At 44.1% G+C, this 16,365-nt stretch overlaps 1 protein-coding gene across 7 annotated transcripts in view; it reads left to right on the plus strand.

The window, feature by feature from the left end:
• Nucleotides 1–10,717: 10,717 nt before the first annotated feature.
• celf4 (CUGBP, Elav-like family member 4) overlaps nt 10,718–16,365 on the plus strand; it is an 87,826-nt gene continuing 82,178 nt past the window's right edge. For 3 of the 7 annotated variants that reach the window (XM_085776041.1, XM_085776044.1, XM_085776045.1), the window contains exon 1: nt 10,718–11,459. In XM_085776041.1, the coding sequence (XP_085632167.1) occupies nt 11,183–11,459 (277 nt within the window). In that variant the 5' untranslated portion in view covers nt 10,718–11,182. The remainder of the gene's footprint in view (nt 11,460–16,365) is intronic. The other 4 variants (XM_085776046.1, XM_085776043.1, XM_085776047.1 and 1 more) reach the window with 2 other exon arrangements.

The following is a 16,365-nucleotide window of genomic DNA, read 5'->3' on the forward strand; positions in this document are numbered from 1 at the left end:
TGAGGTGACCGCAATTATTTTGCATAATCGTCAAAATTGTTTCCATTCATCTGTATAAAAACAGCTGGATGAAACTAACAGAAATGTCATATTTTCATCACTATTCCCCACGTCGTGGGTGATTAATTGTCAACTAAAATTTCATGATTTTCACCGCCCTACTTTCTACCCTTAATAATACGATATCCTTTCTAGAATGTGCCCTGTATTTTGTCCAGTGCATGCAGGGATACGTTTCAGACCACCAGGCCCTTTAAGTAGGATATAATTGGTTTAGAAATTACTGATGCAAATGCATTTCATTCAGTTTAAAGCTTAAACGTTAGCTTGCAGTCAATAATTTAGATTTATTTATTTTTTTTGTAATGATGGATGAAAATGAAACACGATACGACCACATCATCGTAGCATGGTTGCACTAAAAGCTGACAATAATGTTGAACTTGATGTTGTGCTATGAAAAGACGCCAAAACAAATTTAGTCATGGAAGCATTCAGCATCAGCCTGGTAGATATTATTGTGAAGACTCATATAAGCATCATTCTCAGATCCATTTGGATCATGTTTCTGTTCTTGTTGGATATAAATGAATGGGAGTGGAGGCATCAATTCCACAACACGCCTCAGAGACATCTGGTTCCCTGCAGGCTTTGTGTCAGAGCCACACTTCCAGGCAGGTGCATTCCCTTTGTGTTTGAGACAGGAGAGCAGAGTACTGCGGTGTAGAGGAGATCGATCCACCCAGGGAAGTGTTGTCTGTGCCTCTGCATGACATGAGGTTCTAACATAAAGGGAGAGGTCACCCAGCGAGAGTCAGGCCGATGCACCTGTGTCCATTAGGCAGGCGCGTGTGTGTGTGTATGTAGTGTATGTGTGCACACATGCATGCAAATTCACGCATATCACCCTCACTCATAATCTAGTGTAAATTAAAACTTCAGGAATTCTATAATTTTAAACTTTTTATATGAATATTGTCTCTCAACCTTGGCTTAGCAAACTTCATTTAAAAATAGCTTCATTTTCCTTTCTTTTTTTCCTAACAATAACATTCTCCTTTGGATGTGCATTTTTGTAGGATTGAAGTTGCCTTGGAAACATCTCCTGGCAGCATCACCCCTGTTAACTTTCCTACCTCCCAATGATTCAACACTTCAGTAATGAGGTCTAGGTGGATAATTAACAACAGCACCTCATCATATATTTCTCTCTTTTAGCAGTAGGACATAAATAAGGAGAAAATCTGATTTCTCACGCAATATTTTACTCGGATGATGTATTCCCTGTAATCACGCCAAGTGTATCAGATCTGTAGAAATGTAAACTGAGAAAGCACCAACTATGTTTCTGTAGATGCACCTCCTGTATGTTGGCAGCTCCCATAGAGCTGATCGAACTTTGTCTGTTCATGCACACCACTTTAAAAGTCAATACAGTCAGTATATAAGTGTTACAGTTTATAACACAGTGCTCCCAATACATTTTTTTCTTGTCAGCTGCATGAGTGAGTTGGAAAGAAAGATAGTGTGAAGGCAACACTGAACCTAGCCCCTGTGATGTGTCTTTCCCTGTGGGCTTACTATATCCAGATTAAAGGAGAGTTCACAGATAGGCGACAGGCTCCAGCACCCATATCCAATCAGACGGTTCCCTCAGGGGAACCATGTGGTGCACACATATGTGGCCACAGCCTCACAGCATGACACCACAGTGTCCTCCAGGAGTCCTCCACGAGGATCATGGGAAGCTGTGAACGAGAGTGCAACATTTCCACTGAACAGTGGGTGATGTATTTGAAGATTAGGCAGTGAATTTACGAACAAAATGGCAAAATATGTCACGGTTTTCATCATGCACCCTCGCTTCAGCATGAGTACAAGTACGGAGACAAGGGGAGGAGGGAGCAAGCGTACTCACGCTGTTGTCTGCCTTTTTTTGAACGCTCACATACTTCAAGGCTCTCCTTCCCCTCTCCTCAAAAGCCTCTCTGACTGTCTGTTTGTTACACTCCTTACTTCTTTTCCATTGCCTTTATCCAACAACACAATGTGGGAGCTGTATCCACGACGTCTCTCCGCTTTGCAATGTATATATGCATGTGTGTGTCTTTGTAGAAGTGCTCTATGTGGGCCACGTGTGTTCAGCATCACCAGCTGTAGAATGAGTCATATTTCCTCTATCAAAAGGGGAGACAAACTGTGTAATGTACATCCACCTCCTGACAAAGATAGAGAGGAGCAGCTTTCTCTTTTTCATTCTCTTCCTTTCTCAACTCCATTATGAAATGTATCCACTACAGCTCCTCTCTTTCTCCCTGTATATATCTTATGTGTGTGTGTGTGTGTGTGTGTGTGTGTGTGTGTGTGTGTGTGTGTGTGTGTGTGTGTGTGTGTGTGTGTGTGTGTGTGTGTGTGTGTGTGTGTGTGTGTGTGTGCGTGTACGTACATATACATAAACACCTTTCCATGATTTTAGGACTGCATTACATTTTATGAAAAACCTCACACAATGACATTGGGCCCTAGAAAACCAAGTAACCCAGCACCACTCCCAGAGCCATCACACTTGATCCGTGTATGAATGAATCACACTATGCTACCATTTTCCTCTCATCTCCCTTCCTGCCCCCTACAGAACCAGAGCAAAGCCATAGCTCATATTTTCACTGACAAAAGAGGTGACAGTGAAAGGAAAGTGAAAAGGCTATAATAAATGCTACGGGAGAGGTACAAGGAAGAGAGTGCAGCGTTTGAAAACGGTAACCTTTTTCAGATGCTGATTTTGTATTCATTATTAATGACCTTTCCCTACCTGAGCAAAGCTGTTGCCAGGAAGCCCCTTCATGTTTGTGTCTGCCAGAAGCTGGGGGCAGACGCTACGGCCTTGTTCAGACTTGTTGGCTGATGGATTTCGATGCTGCGTATGGCTCTTTTGCACAAATACTGTTTAATTTGTCCCCGCGAGTCCACGTGCTGCTGAGCAAAGAGTAGTACGAACAGAGTGGGCAAGATGTTGAAGTTCAGAGAGGCATGCTAAACACAAATTAGGGGCCAGCCAGACGTCGAAGCGCTTTAATGTCTGTCTGTACCTGGCAGGAAAGATGACAAGCAGAGCAGGATGCAGGCAGAAGGGAAGACAGACAAGTCTTCCCTCCATTCCACTCACTCTTCGCACATTTACTGCTTTCTATCTCATCAAAAAGCATTCTCATGCTAATTGAACTTAAGGAGCAACCATGCGTACAGCGCAGTGTGAGTGTGCGCCTGTGGATGTGCATGCCTCTGTGTGTGTGTGTTTGTGAGCTTGAACAATCACCACAAATGTGCTCATCCAGGCTCGATATTCTATTCACAGTGCCTACACACTGACAATCATTCCTACACTGTGAAAGACATACTCCTAAGCACATTCAAACTTCGCTGCCAGGCAGTACAGTAAAACTGATCTATCTATCTATCGCTCCACCTGTCTGTTTATCTAGCAATCCCTTCCATCATTCTGTCATCCTTTTGTCTGTCTGCCTCCATTCATCTGTCATTATCAGACAAAAAATGTAACACATACTTCCTCTCCCAAGCCGATAAGACTCCACACATCACTCAGGAGCAAACCACGGAGGCCCCGGAAACACACACACACACACACACACACACACACACACACCAAACTCTGCAAGAACTCACCTCAATTACACCATTATTTCTTTTGTTGTCATTTTTCTGTCTAAGACTTGAAACATATCTCTATGCGGGCCTCTTTTGTCTCGCCAAATGCCAAATTATTATATTGCAATCACAGGCTCTTCTCTGTGCCAGGGATTTAACTGCACCGTCAATATTCGCTATCACTCCCCCTTAGCAGCTATAATTAGACTGCTCACTGGGACGGTATTGTGAAGAACTTCAGCCAAACCAAAGTCTCCCAGCCTTCTGTGAGGAGAGGGCTTTGAGGAAAACAATTAAAAGATCTTGTTTTGCTGTCATCAAGTATAGCATGGGGCTGAAGACTTGCCAGACCCTGTGGTTCATTGATATTCAGTGGTTCGTTTTCAGGTTGTTTCCATTACAAAATGCATGTTTAAGGAGCTCCATGGAGTGGGATGTGGCTGAGGAGGACGCTCAGAAAGCATAACAGTTAGTTAATGAAACATATTCATTCATACCCTAACCCATAATAAAGACAGTGGTAGCATTTTACCTTAATGTGATAATCCAGAAGAGTTCAGCTCTGTCTGATTTGCAGGTGGAAGTTTGAGTAACCAGCTGATGGAGTAAAACACCAGTTTGAAACTAGCTAATAGTTATTTAGCACTTTCTTTCTAGAGTGTAACTAAAAAAAACAACCTCAAACTGTATGTAATATAATGGGGTTGTGGGTGGGCATTGGTGGGCAATTTGAAAGCCAGTAGAGTAAAGGACTTAAAGTAAACACTGGCTGTTCACAATTAATAGGAAAAAATGTTGTTATAATGAAAAAATATAGGATTATACCTAGTATAAGATAGTTAATAATGATAGGCCCCTAACATGTTTAATAGTGTGTAGTGTTTGTCAACCATTACAGCCTCTCCTTTAAGGACATACTGTATTTTGTAGTATAACAACTGTAATGTCAGTAATTATCTGAGTAGACACCGGGCTCCAGTGGTGCCCAAAGGGGGAGATATAGTTGTTCACAAATACATTAATAAACACTTATATCTACTTACTGCATATAACTACAGCATAATGTGTTTTTAAGCATTTCTTTAATATTTGATGCTGCTTAAAGGGGTACTTCTGTTAAAATGTTACCTATAAATCAGTGGTGGTTATCCATTAATGTCCTGGACATGTGGATCAGCAGAGAGGCTACCAGCCTTCAGCATATAACGTATCGGTAAACCTGTCACTGCACCACAGCTTCAGATGCATGTGTGTATGTGTGTGTGTGTGTGTGTGTGTGTGTGTGTGTGTGTGTGTGTGTGTGTGTGTGTGTGTGTAGAAGGGCGTTAGTAAATAAAATGTCAGCTTGACAAAGCTGATGGAATTTCTGGGTCACATGAACAAAGACAAGCTCATATTTGCTTTTGCATGTGGGCTCCACTTGTCTGGCAACCATCAGACATGTGAATTCCAGTGCTCAAAAATGTAATATACACATACACATGAATGAACACATGCTTCCAGTGGTCACACAGAGAGAGAGAGAGATTCACTAGGCTACACCTCAGCCATACTCTAGACATTTTTTGGCCCGGGGGTATACCGGAGAACCAGGTGTTATCCCACTCCCCTGCGAGTCCCACTTTCCTCCCCCGAGCAATTAATGACACCGTGGAGTCAAAAACCCAGGCCCCAAAATGGCTGCCTATCTAGAATGAAGGTGTCACATCACCCTGACAACCAGGTCAAGCCCTCAGAGTATCATCAGTGTGCGCCAACAAAGCCAGGGGTCAGGGTTCACCTCACCTCGTGACCTCTCTGCGGAATTGATCTGTTGTAGTGGAAATAGGATTTTTGGTGCTACATGATTCAGACAGCGGCCAGACATGGAGGAGATTTTCTGTCTTGAATGATTGACTAGATGACTCACGACATCAGACACAACTATACACTTTTATAGTCACAGTGGAATAGTAACAGAATTAGGTTAATTTTCATGTCATGTTTCAGAGTGTGAAAGTGCAGAGTGTGTGTGGATGCATCTGTGCGCCTGGAGCTGTATTCATATGTGCACAGCGCACGTGAGTGTATGTGTGATGTTGTCAAGAAGCTGGTGTTTGTCAAGAGGCTTGTGTTTTCCGGGCAGCGAGTCAGTCAAGGAGAGGAGCTGTCAGCATGGCTGATCTGTGCAGCCGGCATTCGGCACAAGCAGAGACGCCCACCCATGTCAAATGTCACAGCACTAATCTCTTTCCAATGCAGCCCAGGTATAACCGCAGGGGCAAGAGAGAGACACACCTCATTGCTCTACAGAATGAGATTCCCAGGAGACTCTGCAATTCACAAATCAACAGGCTTTTATTTCAATGAAATCCATAGCAACTTGGGCTCAGCTGTGTGCTCGTTTCAGGAATTTTTTGGCAGCACGTGTAATGCAGCAAATTTCCAATTCTTACAGAGAAATGGGGATTGTATGCCTGTTAATTTCCTGCACTGCAGCACCATTTAAATTTGGTAAAAAAGAAATTTGGTTTGTACAACTGCAGGAAGTTATTTGTATTTCCTCCTCTGTCCACTCAAGTGTGATGCCTCGCATAAAATTACACAGTATGTTAAATGTGTTGAGGAATACTTTATGGACCTATACATGCATGCTAATTTTACCAAGCCTATAATTTCCTCCACTATCATCTTCTGCGTGTATTAAACTGAACAAAGGCTATAAGACATGTTTAGTCCACAGATCTGCTGGAAGGATATTTTACAAATTATTTTAATGGTTCTAATGCGTTGCTGAATGCATTTGTGGCTTTGTTTGTTTTTGCCAAAGGGGAGATAATACACTGCTTTTCATCCCAGTGTCAACAAACTTCCATTGTAAAACTGTTCATTCCACACATGACCCAATAAAATGTTTTTTTTTCCTCAGGAAATCAAGAAATATTTCATTTCCCCATTACTAGCGATGTTTGTTTTGGTTTCTCTATATTCGTATGTCCCTACTTATTAATGCTTTCATGAACAAACATCTTTGCATATAATGGATATGATAATTCCACATGCGATACAGTTACAATCATTATGCTACGCAGTATATGTCGAGAATGATGTGTGCCTTTTATAAGGCAGCATGCACACACTTTAAATTACTGCAGTATTTTCTTCTTCTTGGCACATCCCCTCAAATCTCTAACAAATTGGTGCTAATCAAGTTAAAGGGAGCCTTCCTGCCCTCCTCGTCCCTCTAAACTTTCTCAGCATTTAGTCATGCACCTGCCATTTCCTCATTCCTTTGTGCTCTTCCCACTAAATTACTGGAAGGTGATATACGGCCTGGGTGTCCCAAGGCTACAGGAGATTTAGAACTTTGTCCCATATGAAGGAGAGGTGAGAAAAGACATTACTATGCAGAATAGGTAATATTGAAAACGTCAGAGCTCTTTATGGTGCCCCATGCAGATTATCAATCTATTTGTGTAACTTGGCCACCCAGAATTTCATTTCCCTTTTCATTTATTTGCCTTGCTGCAACCGTTTACAGTGCCGAAACTGAAAATTGAAGCCATGACAAGCAAGGGAGCAATATTCCAAGGGCAAAATAGGCCTCCTTTGCTGTGTGATTGCAAAGGATCATTTGGGGTGGGGTGGATAAGGAGGTGGGTGAAGTGACCTCTTTTTGATGGGCTCTGTGGAATATTTAGAGGGAAGCAGGGTGTCCATGTGTGGTCATTTACACTTTGTCCATAGGGACTTGAGATTTTCTAAAGTGTTATTGGGAATCCACACAGGCTGCCTGCTTGCCTTTGAAAGAAATGCTTGTTAATATTGCCCTGTATTGAATTCAGCACCATGGACAGAGGCATGCATGCGTTATCGTGGCTGTATGTTAGTTTCAGCACCAAGGACAGAGGCACATCTCTCTCACAGCACTTCTGCTTTATAAAAACCTTTTGATGCTGCTGTCTTACAATTGCAGTCTAGTAACTAATATGGTTGTAAATATTAATAAAGTCCAGCCTTGATTTATTTCACAGATGAGCTTTGGAAACTAGATAATTATTTATATTTGCAGAAATGAAATCATTTGATTGCATCAAACTGATGTTTTTGGGGGGAATGTATTGGAGTTTACAGAAAGAGAGGATAAATATGAAAGTAGTTTGACTGACTGGGAGCCTTGAGTATTGCTCTCAGCACACTTGTGCAGTGGGCACAAATGATTTGCAAGAGCTGCACCGTCATATTTGAGTATACCCAAACGGATTGAAATAAGTAGCATTTTGGGAGCGAAGAGACACACTGTTACACGTCTTGCTCGTTAATTTGCGTGTTATTATTATTATCAGCCCGATGGGCTCAGTCACTGAAGCCATTTCACTCTGGGCGACACTGAAAACATTTCAAAGTGGCTCACAGGTAGGTTGTGTGACGAGACAGACCGTGAGGGAACCATCCTGGCGCCATACCTTACATAATCATCACGGCAGTACCCACTGAACATAATTACTATGATTTGTGCCCTCCCATTTCACCCTTGTATTAAAAAATATTGCTGGAGGTAAGTCAGGCGTGAGCGCAGGCAAGGCTGCTGTGGTGAATGGAGTGTGGCCCCGAGGGAAAGCTTGGAGAGCAGAGCACGGTGTCATGCCAAAGAAAGCCAAGCCCCACCACCCCCAAACACCCCGCCCCGCTGGGGCCCGGTCATGCCGTGAGAACGGGATGACATTACCGGGCCATTTAGCTGGCGGAAGAGCAGAAAGAGGTGAGAGAGGCGCCGAGTGTGTCGCTTTTGTTATTTAATGGTTGGCTAATGTCTCGGCAGAGGGGGGGTGTGCCTCATAGCCAAAAATGAAAACAAATAGGTCAACATTATGAGCCTTGGATGTCTGTGCTATACTATGAGGCCTTCAGGGTGCATGGCTTAACTGGAGACACTGAAGCATAACTGGAGTGGGCTATACCATTTCATTTTGCTCATCACTTGAACATAGTTCAGTGTCTCGTGGCCCATATACCTTACACTTTATCCTTCGGTCTATTATGAATATAATATTATATTATCATAGGGATTGTATTGCTGCTTCTCAGCATAGTCTTACACATTTGTGTGTGTGCGCGTGTGTTCCTCTATTCCACACACTCTGGATCAATATAGATATTTATTTACCGTCAATTTGTGTGATTTCTATGAGAGATCATAAGTTAACCTGCATGAGAAAGTGCAATACAACTATTCATTTATGTTTTCCACATTAGCTATTAAAAAGGACTGCCAGCATTGCCAAGTCACTGATTCAATTTCCACAGGCTACTTTGTTGCTGTTTAAATGGCATTCATCAAAGTCAGTAGGAATATCACCACTGTTATCATTTACAAATTGCCATGACCTCGAGGATTGCAGTAACTGTTTTCCTTTGGGGATTGGGGGATAAACGTTGGTTTACTCCCAAATGAATACACCAGTATAGCCAATAGTCAATGGCAATAGCCAATGATCTGTGCAGTTCGTATTCTAGTGTTGATCTTATACCAGAATATGTTTCTGTCAATATAAATTATACCCAGTTTGACAGGAAATGTTGAAACCTACTGTCACTCCATCTCCACCCTCAGGTCGGTGTACTCAGAGATTTGGGTTAAGACAAACCCCTGTTGCCTTTGGGAGTCTTATCTGCCCCAGGCTGTGATGCTAACAATATGATATGATGAGCTTAAGAAAGCAGAAATGACTTTCTTTTTTTCCTACCCTATAAGGGAATGCTTAGTTAGTTTCTTTTTATCTGTCACCATGTGGGTCAGTCACAGATGCAAACGTGCTTTTAATTTATGTATAAGTGCTTTAGACCTTCCACTCTGAGTGCTATTTAATATCAATACCCAACTCACTCAAACTCAGATTTTCATAAATCAAGTGCTGCTAAATTAATCAGACTGGCCACTCTCTAATTGATTCAGAAACATTTGGTTGATGCCTACAGGCCTATAACAAGCTGAATCAGGAAACTGAGTATGGATGTCCTTCCAAATGAAGTAGAAATAGTTTTTTGTATACTTTTGCAGTTCATATCTGTATTTTTTGCAAGGCCCTGAGTTATTTCTTTTTATCCCCATGACGCTGTTTCTTTCGACGTTGAGGTTTTTCCTCTTCTTTTTTTTGCCTTTGTGACAACCGCATCACCTGGAGAAACCTAAAGGTCTACCGACATCGCTTGAATGTGGATTTCGGTGCATCTTGACAGTTTGTCCCACTCTTGTGTGATTTTTTTCCCGCTCCGTGTGCCCCCTCTCTACGCCACTCGGCGGTGCTCACAGACTTCCCCTTTTGCTGAAAATCAAATCGTCTAATCCACATGCCTTTAGAAATGGCAGAGGAAGCTAATAATATATCACCTCACCGTTGCAAAAACGTGTGTTTGTTCTTAACAATAAGGAGCGGTGGAGCCGTCAGAGGGAATCGCCCCATCAGTATGTTTTAGTTTCGCCAGTGGGACCCGCATTTCAGCACCACGGAGCTGTCCACCGTCCAGGCGCGAGCCGAGGATGCTGCGACTCTGCTGCTGCTGCTGCTGCCGTCGAGGATGAGGAACTAGAAGATGACATGAAATGTGGCTTAAGCACAAAATCAAAGCTCCAGAGAGCGACTGCCACATTTTCAATCGCATCCTAACTGCTGCACAATGTTTTTTTTTGTTTGTTTTTTTTTACATGAATCGAAACATGTCAGGTGTAAATTGTCTAGAGACAGTTTTACAGCTTATTACAATTAATAAGAATAGTGTGCATGTCAGTCACGAAGTAATAAATTCTTGACTTCGTCAATGTGTGGTTATTTGCTCTGAGTATAGGAGCACAAAGGACCGTATTCTCTATATTTCTCTATTTATAGACCCTCTCCCCTCGGTGGAATGTACCACTCGCTCCTCGCGTAAGAAAAGGGGGAAAAGAAAACGCTGGCTTTGACATATGCTCGGTTTATAACGGGCCCCCTTCCTTCAAACCTCCCCACTGCTCGGGCAGAGATTGAACCGGTCCTGTCCGTTTAAACCGAGAAGACACCCATACCGACTCCTCAATGCAAAAAAATAAAAGGGTGCCAAGAAGCTGGGACGAGGGAACGTGGGTGTAAATAGACAGTGAACGCTCTTGGTCTCTCTCTCTCACTCTCTCTCTCTTCTCTCTCTTTCTCCCTCCCCCTTCTCTATCTCTCTCTTTCTCTCTGTCTCTCTTTTATGAAATCAATGAACGAGTTATTGGGTAGGACATAAATATAAGGAATCAAAGCCTCCATCGGGACCAACGGCATTGTGCGCTTTTGATATGCGTCTTCGCCAAATGCTACATGTGTTTTCACATCAATGTAAATATTGGCTTTGATAGGACGAGAGCGGAATCAGCTCTGGCACGGCTTGGTCTCGGAACCAAATTTTGACCAAGACTTCCACCAGCTTTTTTTTTTTCTTTCTTCAACGTAAACGATTCTCCACCATCACCATCTGCTGCTGTTGTACCCATCCCAACTCACTGGCCGGTCCGAAGATGGCAACTTTAACCAACGGGCAGGTGGACGGCACGGTGCACGGTGTCGGTGTGGTCTCCGCCAGCACGAACGGGCTCGTGAACGGATTAAGCCACAGCCACAGCCCGGCGGGCTGCCCGGCCACCATCCCCATGAAGGACCACGATGCCATCAAACTCTTCATCGGTCAGATCCCCCGCAACCTGGACGAGAAGGACCTCCGGCCCCTGTTCGAGGAGTTCGGCAAGATCTACGAGCTCACAGTGCTCAAGGACCGATTCACGGGCATGCACAAAGGTGGGTGATGCCCATGTTCCCTGAGACAACTATGGCTCCACTTGTTTTTGTCAGTGTGAAATCTGTCACACACATTGTTGAGAGCGAGGATCCTAAATCATGCATGATGACTGGTAGAACTGCACGATTGTTGGCAAATTGTGTCATTTTCTGTAGAGCTGAAGCCTGAATGACTTTATGTAGGATGTTGTTGTCGCATTTGTGACACCAAAAAGGATTTTTATTTTTTCTCAGTCTTGTCATTGGCTCTGAAATTTTCATCATCATTTTTTTTTTTTTTTGTACCTTATTGAGCAAACATCCAAGCATGAGAATGTCACGAATCGGCAGTCACGACGGCATGAATATATGTAGGCTGATATTAGAGCGAGCAATGTTCCTGTTTGGGCAGTGTGCACGGGAGTATTCACACATCTAGTCCGGCGGTTGTAAACGTGCTTTCATTCACTACAGAGCTAAATCCAGGCCATTAACCTCGCATTTTCACGTTGCAATAGCGGGGAGGCTGTGTTTGATTGCCCGCAGCACAGTACACTCTGTTGCCCGTAACTCTCTCACTGTGTGTGTGTGTGTGTGTGTGTGTGTGTGTGTGTGTGTGTGTGTGTGTGTGTGTGTGTGTGTGTGTGTGTGTGTGAGAGAGTGTGTATGTGTGTAAAAGAGAGAGGGAGAGGGGGAGTGAGGGGGTGGGGGGCGGTGGTGAGGGGGTGCCGCGCGTGCACGTGTGTACGCACGTGTGCAACACAGAGGGAGTAGGCCTATGAATGTATTGTACTTCTGCACAGCCTTTAAGCTTTTTGAGGTCTTCAGTTGTTGGTCATCACATTTATTCCTCATTGAAAATGAAAGATTGACTATAAAGCACAGGGAAATATTCTAATATGTCTTTAACTTTATAACCCTGTGCAGTTTATTTATTGTGGTGGTTTATTATTTTTTTCCCCCCACTTCTTCCTGGAGTAGCGCTGACTGACAGAGTTGATCTCTTTGTTACAGTGCTGCTGCCAGCAAATTATCATAAACTTCTGCTGTGATCATGTCACGTGGCCTTCTGGTGTAATATTAACGACCAGCCTTGCACTTTTGGTGCAACAGGAATGATGGTGCTTTAACCTTCTATTTTATTTTCTACTCTCAAGGGACGGGTCATTTTCAGCAAATCACCATCTAATGAGAGGTCACTAATTGATCTGCTGTACCTGCAGGGCATCTCCCAGGGGAGCAAAGTACATTAAGAATGAGCTATCACTTTTTGGGGACCACAACCCACTCCCATCCCCCCAACCCTCTCTCCCTTTAAAGCCCGTCCGTCCGTCCCATGTAAACAATGTGTGACATGCACCATGTGTCAGGAAATGATTATGCTATACAAATAATTCCAGAGGGTGGAGACTGTCTGCAGGCATGGGGGAAAACCAAAGAGGGGAAGAAGGAAAGAAGAGGGGGGGGGTTATCTCTTATTAATAGCCCAGCTGTAGTAGCGACTCCCTGTTGGACGGTTAATCACCAGTGGGCCCAGAACTATAGGCACGGCTCGCCAGCTGATTCTAAGAACTGTCTCCTCACCGCAATATACGGCCCTGCTTCCCGGGCTGGGCCCCCGCTTTCATTAGCAAGCCCCCGCTGCGCTCATATTTTAACTAGCTGGAGGCACTAGCTACTCCCTGGCTCACCAGCTCATTGGCTCACTGCAAGCTGTTTGAAGGCCGCGTTCCCTCCACAGACTCCTAACACCTTCCTGAGGTTTCCGTATAGAAGATTCCCAAATTAGCAGTAAAAGACAACACGTTCCACAAATAACGGGCAAAGTGAGTGACTGTGTACACTGCCGTCACACTGGTTTTATTGAAGACTGCACACAGCATTACATGAAACAGTTAGAGCACCCTATCGCGGCACGGAGTTGGAGACGAGTAAACACAGTCACAAAAGAAATATACAAATATCTGGAAGAAAAGTAATTTAGCCTCCGTCTATTTTTCTCTCTTGTAAAATTAAAGCCAATTAAATGCATCTTAACCATTAATGTTGATGACAATCTTGTGATCAAACACATTTCACTTGTGCTCTTGTTCTTACATTGATATTTTTTGCCTTTGCGGTGACAGTGCGTCATGTTCTGTGTGAGCGGCTGGGGTAGAACAACGACGCTTCAGCTCGAGCCGGAGATTGTAAATGATTGACTGCCATTTCCTTTACAATTTTGTTCTACCTGTGTTCTTTCAAATTGCACATTGTTGGTAATTGCCATCGCTCACGTCGTAATACCTTATCTGGGACACCATTGTGTTCGTTTAACTTTACCCAACGAGACATGGCACTTTTACAAAGAAATAAGCGTGGTTTTCTGCTAGATAATACAGAGCTCTTTCTCTGCGGCAGGTAATAAAAGGCCCTCATCGTGTCCTGCTGTACATCAACAAGCCCAAAGAAACAGCCTTTGCTATGGTAATGCTACCCCTGAAGAAAGAGACCCCTATTATAGCCATTGTCAGCTGTGCCTGTGATACTATTGCCATAACCCTCCCCATAATGACTCCATGTATCACTAGTAATCTAGTCTTTAGGATTCTGTCCCCTTGGAATGAAGGGGAGGAGGGGAGCATGGGACTGGGGGTCTGCAGAGGCTGGGAGTGGGCGCAGGGACACCAGTGCAGGCCTACATTCTCCCAATGATTTTATTTCTCTCCCCTCTGCGACCGAGTCATGCTAATAGAGGCCATTTATAATGGTCACCGGCTGCTGCTGCTGCTGCTGCTGCTTCTACCAAGCACAACGGGGCTGAGAGGCACGGCTAGCACAAAGAGCCAGCCCTTTCTCTTTCTCCTCTCCCTGGCAATGCAGCATGGGAGGTGGGGGATCTATTCAAGAAGAGAAGGTGTAGATATGATTACTAGCGCTATTCATCAGCCTGATTCCATGTAATGATCACTGTTGCAATTGAGCTGTGGTGATACGGGGAAGACATTTAATAACCGAAGGTGTTATCTATTGTTTACTGCTGTCACATCTTCAGGCAGTATTTGTGTTTCGTAGCCAAACCTTTATTGTCTTACATCTTCGTTTTTTCGCAAGCAAATGCAAATGCGAGTGTCACCAAGTTTGTTTTACTGCTGTTGTTTCATTTGGTGGTAATTTAATGTGAGTAATATGTTTGTCCTTGGCCAAACTAAATACATTAGCAACAGCTCTTTCAGTGAGCTGAAGTAGCTGCAAAAGCCAGAGAGTTACTCAAAGTCAAAGCAGGTGTTGAAACTTTGTTTAGATTTGGGCCAAGTGGTCCATTTTGACCTGGCAAGTGATGTAAGCAAAATGTCACAGGTCCTCAGTTCAGATCATCTGCTTTCCTCACTGACAGTGGACACCACTGGTCCACTGTATGAGAAGAGCTGTGGTGATTAATGATGAAACATTTGCTGTTAAAAATGTTTATCATTTAATAACGATACTTGAGAAGAGGGTTATATGATCATATAAGGTTCAATATGTTACGAATCAAACAAGTGGAAACAGCGTAATGACCAACAGCAATCTTGTTTAAATTTCCCCATACTGCAGATGGCTTATGCTACAGATGGGGGCTATAATCTGTGTGGGTCATAAAGGGAGTTATGGTTTCCACTGAATGCCTATGGTTTTGATATTTCAGCCCCTTTAAACTGAATATGTCAGAGGGAAGCTGGTTCAGAACAGATCATTGGGCTTATCGTGTTTGGTGAGTCCAGGAAGTCATGATGCCAAAAACATGAAACACTCCTGCTGTGTTTTATTGCAGGCAATTAGGTGTTACAGGTTGCCATTAGAGAAGTACCGTCTGCGGGAAAAAAAAAAAAAAAAAGGAAAATTAAGAGAGGGGAAAGATAAAACCAAATTTGGCTTTGAACAAAGAAAGAAAGAAGGGAGGGTGTGTTTTTTTCGTCCTGCAGGTCTGCGTTAATGCAGCATGCGTTCCGGCCGAAAAATTTCACTCCAGTTGCATCATCCTCACCGTGGGATCCTTCTCTCTCCTCCTCTCGCATTCAGTTTGGGATGAGTGTGTGTGCTTCTATGAGTGTGTGTGTGTGTGTGTGTGTGTTTTTATGTGCTCCTCCTCTCCTCCCTGGCCCAGAATCCTCCACTCAGCTCAGCTCTAAATGCACGCTCAGGCCCCACATTGTGCCCCGTTTGTATGAAGACGCACATCGCAATCGATTTTGAGGGTTTTGTCAGGGAGAAAGGCAACACGGGTCGCATCGAGGAGGTCGCTTCTTAAAGTATACACTCGACCACCGGCGCCACACCGCACCCACCACCGCCGTCGTACCCACCGCCACCACCGCCACCGCCCCCACCCCCCCCCCCCCCCCATGTCCTGGCACAGCCCAGAACTGCCAAGCAACAAGAGGGAAACAAGAGGCGGAGCCAGAGCAGGGGAGTACAGTGAGCCTAATTTGTCAGGAGGACCGTTGTCAAGGCAGCACTGCTTCTGTTGTCCATTATTATTGGAGGGGACTGTCAGATGGGGGCCGGCTGATGGCCGAGCAGGGAGCCAGTTAGTCACAGTGAGAGATGACCGCTACGAGCCAAAAGGAGGGAGTGCTGCTCGTGGAAGTCTTGCAAGGATTAGCATGCTAACAGCAGGTTGGGAGTCATGATGGCTGTCAGGGAGGTGGAGTCCTCCGGCTCCTCTGACCTCGGCGCTCCTCTCGTTAAAACCACTGACCTTTACATACATAGAGAGAGCCAGAGATAATGTAAAGGGATGGCTGTACCTACCCATTCATCTCAACTCGCCTCCTACAGACCCACTAAAAGTAGCTGACACTCACGCCACAACCTCTCAGTCATCGCAAGTTTAGTGCACACAGTCAAAAGTGCACAGTGTGTATCTCCAAATACTCTACGTTGTTGTTTGTGTTAACTTGACAGA

Source organism: Trachurus japonicus, chromosome 5 (genome assembly GCF_045865225.1).
Source record: "Trachurus japonicus isolate A0001 chromosome 5, Traja_1.0".
In the NCBI taxonomy this organism is placed as follows: Eukaryota; Metazoa; Chordata; class Actinopteri; order Carangiformes; family Carangidae; genus Trachurus; species Trachurus japonicus.